The sequence below is a fragment of the Xenopus tropicalis genome, chromosome 8 (genome assembly GCF_000004195.4).
Source record: "Xenopus tropicalis strain Nigerian chromosome 8, UCB_Xtro_10.0, whole genome shotgun sequence".
Classification (NCBI taxonomy): Eukaryota; Metazoa; Chordata; class Amphibia; order Anura; family Pipidae; genus Xenopus; species Xenopus tropicalis.
In genome coordinates, this window is record NC_030684.2 from 59,696,693 (window position 1) to 59,704,711 (window position 8,019).

At 38.7% G+C, this 8,019-nt stretch overlaps 1 protein-coding gene across 1 annotated transcript; it reads right to left on the minus strand.

Moving 5' to 3' along the window:
• Positions 1-1,196: 1,196 nt before the first annotated feature.
• On the minus strand, positions 1,197-7,738 carry nkrf (NFKB repressing factor). The gene is given in 3 exon segments (NM_001045660.1): positions 1,197-4,160; positions 4,900-5,024; positions 7,468-7,738. Coding segments are annotated over 3 exon segments (2,376 nt in total). The 5' UTR covers positions 7,668-7,738; the 3' UTR covers positions 1,197-2,109.
• Positions 7,739-8,019: the final 281 nt, after the last annotated feature.

An 8,019-nucleotide genomic window follows, 5' to 3' on the forward strand; every position in this document is an offset into this window, starting at 1 on the left:
AAAATGTGTTAAAAAAGGAATCCTCGGCTTATACTCGAGTCAAATTGGAGCACTGCTGAATTACTTGTCCTACCGGCACAGCCGTTCCACGATCATGCACGCCGAGCGATCCAAAGGAAACTTCGGAAAATCGCGGCGCCACGTTTGCCATCCCACCGGCAATTTACATTCTTGTGGGTGGGATGGCATTTTGGGGAAATTTGTTGCATGGCGACTAAACTCGTGTGTCACAGCCCTGTAGGCTATTGTAAAAATGGAAATATCAGTGCAGGCCTGCACATCTGAAAAACCCTACATTATAGTTACAAATCATTTATATGTTTTCATCACTCTACAGATGCAAACATGTTTGTTCTGTCTTTATAATGGCAGTCTGTCAGCCTGAACCTGGAGAAATTGCTCTTTGTAAAAATTATTTTATTAAATTAAGACTAGCTGCACCTGCCTTCCATGATTGATGTACACACAGGGGAGCACACACAGCAGGATGTAAAGTACTTGATAATTAGTATGGCAGCTTCCTTAGCCTTCCCAAACTTGCTTTTGTCTACTGCTGTAGCATTTTTCTTTCCCTGAAGTTATCAGCAGTGCTGTAACTCTTCAAGGCAGGAGGGTCAAAGGGTCCTCCATCCACCTTTCCCTAATCTGCAGCTGCCAGCATGATATATTTATGAAGAGTTCACAGGGGGTCACTCTGAGTGTCCTTTTATTATTTATTTGATTATTGAAACTTAGCAGTAGCAGCTGCATTTCCCACCCTAGGCTTATACTTGAGTCAATACGTTTTTCCAGTTTTCTTAGGTAAAATTAGGTACCTCGGCTTATATTCGTATTGGCTTATACTCGAGTATATACGGTACTTGCTTTAACTAAGGCTAGCCATACACAAATATTTGGCCACTCTTGTGCTGGGCCCAATATATAAAGGCAGCTTTTACTGACCCCTGTATGGCCACCTTATACACATTAGCAGATTGGGCGAGAGAAAACTTCAGGCAACTTTGGAAAGCCGAAGTGATGCATATGTTTTCCCACTGGTGATTTACCTTATCGCAGGTGGGAATGCATTCAGAGATTAGTCACCAGTTTAATCGCGGGGCAACTTATCTCCTCATGTATCATTGCCCTCCAGCCCAGATTAAAATCTGACAAATCTTTCTGTATAAAAATACAAATCCACAAAATATTTGTATAGGGTGCTTTTAATACAAACAGAATTATAACACCACTAAATTCTGTAATAAATCTGGAGCAAATTTGGGATGAAAAGGATGCTATTTGTGAAAAAATCACATTCTTTAGGTGGTTCCTTTGATGACTAAGAGTGCTGTGGACTTTGTTATTCAATGGATAGGAGTGCAGTAACTTGTGGTATCTTTGCTTGTGCTTACTCTATCATGGAAGCCTGATAAGCTCCAACTTTGGCAATTGATTATAGGCTCTGGAAATACATGCTACATCCTTACAGACAAATACCATCTTAGTTCCATCTGTCTTTGGAAGATAGGAAGAAAACTTAGGTTATTAAAAAAAAAAAAAAAAGGAAAAGTGTAAATGCAGAGTAAAGCTAATGACATAAGCAACATTTTTGTATGCCGCTGCAATACACTGAAAACAGCAGCAGGCAAAACTCGCCTTTCCACCTGTTATCACTTCTAAGTGACGGGTAGACATCCACACAAAAATTCACTTTAGCATCTGAGTTGAGGTCTGCATGTTATAACTCTCTGTGCATCAGATATGAGTGCTGACAGCTGGACAGGTGTGTTTTGGATGGCAGTGGCAGCCATTAGCCTGTTAGAACTTTTAAGTTAACTTTCCTTTCCATAAATAACACAAACATCAATGAACAAGAGCATTAACTATCCTGTAATATAATGTCATACATTCTCATCCAGCTGGTCCAGTAATTGAAGGCCCAGATTCAATAGTTTTTTTTTTGCTATGACAGAAACATAAAATTTACACTCTGTCACTATATTATTTTGCAATAGAGTAAAATTCTATTTGTGGTACTTGTACTAATACTTTTTTAACACCAATTAACAAACATTTTTAGCAAAATAAAAACAATTCAAATTTATGCCGATTGGAGTTAAAGTGACCAGGTCACTGCTTTTGCTGAGGCATTAGAAGTGCATATGATCCAACCTGCCCATCTTGTATAAGCTGGTGTATGAGATCCTGTTTATTTCTCTTCCTGCTGACTACTAAGAACCTTTCATTGCCATGTCCATGGGACTTACTCTTGAGGCCATACTTTTGAGAAATCTGATGTATGTACTTCCGTTCCTCGTTGGAAAGTTCTTTAGAAAAAGTGAGATCATCCTGATTATAGGAAGCAGCATAGTTTCTAATGATCTTCTCAATATCTCTCTTATTAATTGTGTGACTGTTTGAAGTAAGACCAAGCCCTTCTCGACTAAACTGCTCCTTTACAGATATGGGTTCAGATATTCCCTCTCCTTCTTTTCCCAAACCCCCACCTTTCCAGCCCATCTTCCTTAGGAGTTGGTTGCCAATATTATCTTCTTTGATTTGCTGTTTGAACGATTCATCACTTGACCATCCACGGATCTGATTTCTAGAAATGGCATCTTCATCTGGACCCTTCTTTGGGTTGTTAACCACCACGGGCTGCGTCTGTTTGAGAATATTTACAGCTGCCCCAGCAGCTTCATGCTTTACTGTTTTCTTAAGTCCCATTGCTTCAGCTAGAAACTGTTTTTCCATGAGAACTTTGCACTTCCAGATATCACCAGTCACCCTCTCAAAGACATAATCTACTGTTATATTATTGAATTGTGCTGTATTATTCAGTGTACACACAGGATTAATAGAGTTTGCATACACTATAATGTCTTTCAGCTCTTTTATAGGAACGTTGTTGGTAGACTGAACACAATGAGTTTTTGGTAGATCAGGATGTAAATCTTTTAAAATTCTTACAGCCTCCTTGGCTGCCGCATGCTTACTATTCTTTTTATTGCCGTATCCTTCTGCAACACAGTGACCTTGCACAAAAACACTACATTTCCAACTACAGCTGGAAATCATGGTGTATTTATATTCAACTGTCATTTTGTTAATGGTAGCAGAATTGTTTAGGATACCAATAGCATCACAGGCATTTTCAGTAATAATAAATTCAGTCCATTGTTTTGTAGAAAGGCCTACTTTGGCTGGGACAGCACCTTGTTGTCCAGCTGGCAACATTTCACCAACACTACCATTTTCTTGCTTAAGGGCAGGTGGTAATCCTTTCAGAGGCTTGTCAACTTGGCAAGCCACCCAGTCTTCACCAACTTTTAGTCCACATTTTCGGTTCATCTTTCTGACTTCTAAAGGCCTTTGTAATAATAGGTGCACAGCCTGCTCAGCAGCTCGGTCCCTGGCACCATTTTTACTAAAAGAGTATCCAGTTGCTAAGTAAATGTCTTGACACCTTACTTCGCAAGCAAAGCCATCAACTGGAAGTTTTTTATTTTGTGGGAGGTCAAGTGGAGAGATGTCTTTTAGAGGGGCATATATATATTCTGGGTTCGTTTTACATGACTGAATACTGTGTGTTAACAGGAATGTGTACTTAATTCTTTTAGAATCAGTTTTCATCGTTGGCTGTAGCATATACTGTACAACCATAGCAGAAAGCTGATTTATAAAAGCTGCTTTATCCAGACTGTGAATTGTGCGTCCTGATAAAGTACTTTTTCCTCTTCCCTTGCCATGTTTGTCAGACATTTTTGGAGGTTTTACAAAACCAATGCCTTTCCTTCCCTGCTTATTCACTCCTATCCACATATCAAGTACATTATGGCGAAATTCTTTTGATGTTGTTGAACAGTGAGAATTAAATTTTGCAGAATAGCTTTGCTCTATTTTAGACATAAAATTTCCAGAATCATGTCTGCCTTCATCTTCCACTACATCTGAATGAAATGAGTCTGCTTCTGGACAATCTTCAGGATCAGATGTATCACTTGTAGTAGTAAACACATCTGGCGGTAACCCACTTCCTTGCTGCTCCTGCTTCTGACTGTCCAAACAATTACTTCTTTCTTGAAAAGTCTCGTCTTGTGTACTACTGACGACAAAATGAACAGGTTCGAACCTTGGACGTGGCCCAAAACGCGAAGCAAACTTTTTTTGAGGCTGCTCGCCTGGTAACAAAGAATAAAGAAATGTCAAGAGCAATTTTTTAATTAGTGTACAACAAATTGTTAAAATATAGCCAACAGGATAAAATGACCCATTTAAACTATTTAGCATTATACTGGAAATACTAATAAGTAGAAAGCAACAGTATAATAAATAGAAATCAAACAAATAAGTAGCTAAGCTTTGCAACTTGATAATCATAAACACATTATTAAAAATGTATTAACTTGAAAAGAAAGAATGGCTATTGAAACACAGAGCCAGGGTTTGTGCATTGTGCTTGTGTGTTTCAAGCAATTTTGGCAGAAAAGTAAAACCTTTATCATTTTCAGCAAGATGGTGATCTTTTTAAAAAAGTGGAGCATCAGTCTGAGGAAGGACAAAAGTGACTAAGAACTCTGGGGGGTGCCTAAAAATCTGCCACCCCCAGTGATTTTTACATCTCCTTTAATGGAGAAACAACTCCACCATTTTGACACTGCTTATGGGCCCACTCCTCCTAAAAATGATGTACTGTATTGGCAAAGGCATTGGCATAATATAGCTCTTTCCCTATTTAAACCTTGCCTTGCTCTTTCCCAATTTAAACCATGCCTTTCTATCTTTTTTTTGTTCTGTAACCTTCATTTCTCTCCCTCATTTACTGTTTAATATATCATTGTAGTGTGCTATGTAACTTGTAGTTACAACATATAAAGATACTTAGAAATAAACCTGGGAAAAACTATAATGTGCACTTACCTGCATCTGTACCTTCTGATCTTTTTGTTTTTTTGGCACCAGGTACAAGCTCAAAGGATGGTATCTCTCCAATATCAATTCCTTCTGCCATCTTATGCACTTTCTCTGTAAGTTTCTCTCCATAACTATGTGAAAATATGTAAGGATTGATGAAAACATGATTTATTCAATTAAAATGTCACAAGCAGTCATTTTGAATTTCATTATTCATTAATCACATCAGGTCACTCAAATGCAGAAAATTTCCAAATGCATCTGTCAGCTTAAAAGTGAAGTTATTATTACATTTGTCAAAGATTGCACTACTCTAACCAACCTTTTGGCTAGTTTCTATATTTTTAGTGTCCTGAACTATCACTGACCCTGGCAACCAAACAACAGCTTGGATATGTGGCTTAAATTTTATTAGAATTAATTTTTATGGCTCATGTTCCTCTTCAGGCTCTCCAATAATAACCTTACATTCTGATGCCCTAAACACTGCCTGTTTGCTAAATTTCACATGCCATAGCAACCATGCAGTACTTCGAATTTCAAGCCTGAGAGCAGCAGAAAGAAAATTCAAAAACTACAGGTAAGAAAAATAAAGAATAACTGCAAATTTCTCTAGAATACAGTCTCCATTCTAAGTTCATTTTAGAGAGAACTACCCATGTGCCACTAGCCTTAAGGTGGCCATATAAACACTGATATTGTTTCGTTTCGTACAATAATTGGTAAGTGTATGGCGGGAAACATGGCTGATATCGGCGAAGGCCTTGGATAACGGTCGTCTTGTCGATCGGGCTGGTTAAAAAATGTTGATGGCGCCACCTTAAGCGCACGAGTCAACCCCCAATCAGGGTGAATGTAAATAGAAGCAAGAAACAAAGGGAAGACGATAACAAAGCAGAACTAGTTGCTAGTGTATTTAAGAGCCACAGCATGTTTCAAGCTCAACGTTCTTTGTTAAGTGTAATACATTAGGTGCACAATCAAAAATTTAAGGATACATAGAGGAAATCACAACCATTCCACACCATTTCCATTGCAGATTTTGAACGTTGTCCTAGCCCTAGATTGGTGAATTCGCTAAGTATATAGAAAACTTCTAGATTAATTTGGGCAACATTATTATTTAGTAGTTCACTGATACAACTGTTTCTGCAAAGCCAGTTTTTCTTCTGACAATTTTTTTATTGTTTAGATTTTATTTACTCTAGGAGGCAGTTTCTTGTAATTTTGTGATACTTGCACCCTGACTAATGGACACTGTAAGAACAAAGTAGTCTGGAAATGTACTCACTATGGACTTTTGTGTATAGACCTTTTATCATTTTTCATCCATCCTTGTGTGTGTTATTTAGACCAAATTAAATAAATTTGCAATATAAACCCTTTCAAAATTCTCTACCATTTTTTTTTATTAGAAGCCTTTAAATTTTGCATCTTATGCTATTCCCCTGAAATGAGTACCTGGAAACCTGCAGGGTCAGTGGCTGTCCTAATATAAAAAAAAGCAGAGCAATACCAGACTTAAAAATAAAACAAAAGCGGAGACTTTCCTTAACCAGACTTGAAAAAAAGCACAGGAGTTTTCTGCTGGATTGTCATTGGTCAGTTGCTGATAAGAGCAAGTGAGGCACAGATAAGGAAGTGAAACATGACCAGAGAGTAAGATATGCCCACTAATCATTCAGATGCAGACACTGAGGAATACAGAGCTCCATTTTTTTTTTTTGTTTTTTTTTAGAACAACATCTGTTATTGTGCTTTTCTATCTTAGGGCTATGTATATATAAACACAGTTAAGATTGTGACTTTACATCACCTTTAAATCATTGATGGTGCACTTCATGTATTACACTTGACAAACAGCATTGAGTTTGAAACATGTTGTGGCTATTTAACACACTAGCAGCTAGCTCTGCTTTCTTACAGTCTTTCCTTCATTTCTATTAACATGGCTACCAAGCTGGTAGGTCCAGTTAGCATTACAGCACATGAAGCGCAAGTACTAATGAAGGCAGTCAGGGCAGCCAAAAATGTGTTACGCTTTGTATCCTTGCATGTTTAAAGGAACAGTTAACACCAAAAAGCAAACATGTATAAAATAAATTACAAAATAATGTACCGTAGACCTGCACTGGTACAACTGGTGTTTTTACCTTAGAAACATTACTATAGTTTATATAAACAAAGCTGCTTTGTAGCCATGGGGGCAGCCATTCGAAATAGAAAAGGTATAGAATACATAGCAGCTAACAGATAAACCACCATTATTTTCTACAGAGCTTATCTGCTATGTAACCTGTGCCTTTTCTCCTGTTTTCCAGCTTGAATGGCTGCCCCCATGGCTACACAGCAGGTAGTTATATAAACTATAGTAGTGTTACTGTAGCAAACGCACAACTTTTACCAGTGCAGGGCAACGCTACTTCAATTTAAAGCTATTTAATTTTTTGATCATACTGTCCCTTCAACGTTACCAACGCCACAAGTCACCCATTATGCGGAAACATTTCTTTATATAAAGAAATGATGTTTCAAAAGACAACTATTTAGACAGTGACCCCAGTCATGTCTCACCGATTGCCAATAAATACGATATTGCTCCACACTACAGACAGGGCGATAAGCTGATCGATTTTGGGCCCCGGGTACAGATGTAGGTGCCTTGCCATGAATTGGCTACGGGCGGCCCACTGTTTGTCATTCTCATGGAACTGGCGGAAATCTTCCAGGGAAACCCGACTCGCTCCGTTGTCCCACTTAACACAGGAGGCCATTGCAAGCGACAACAACGTATTACACTCGCTGTGGTAGTAGAATCCACAGTCCTCTAGAGCTTCTTACTCCTCCTGCACGTATGACCCAAACGTGCGGATCGTCATAGAGACGAGACAACACCTAGAGCGTCCCCTACGCCAAAAGGTGGCTAGAACGCTCGCCGTAGTAGTTGTGTAAACAGCGCCCCCTGAATTTGCCCAGATAGGAACTGCACACTACCGTTTCAAAATGTATACACTTCCAGCTTAGCGAATGAGGCATTTCCAGGACTATTTTGCCCGTATCAATTATGGCTGCGCACCGGATGCAAATACTTACGTAACGTCCGTTGAGAAGGCGTTCAGTGATGTC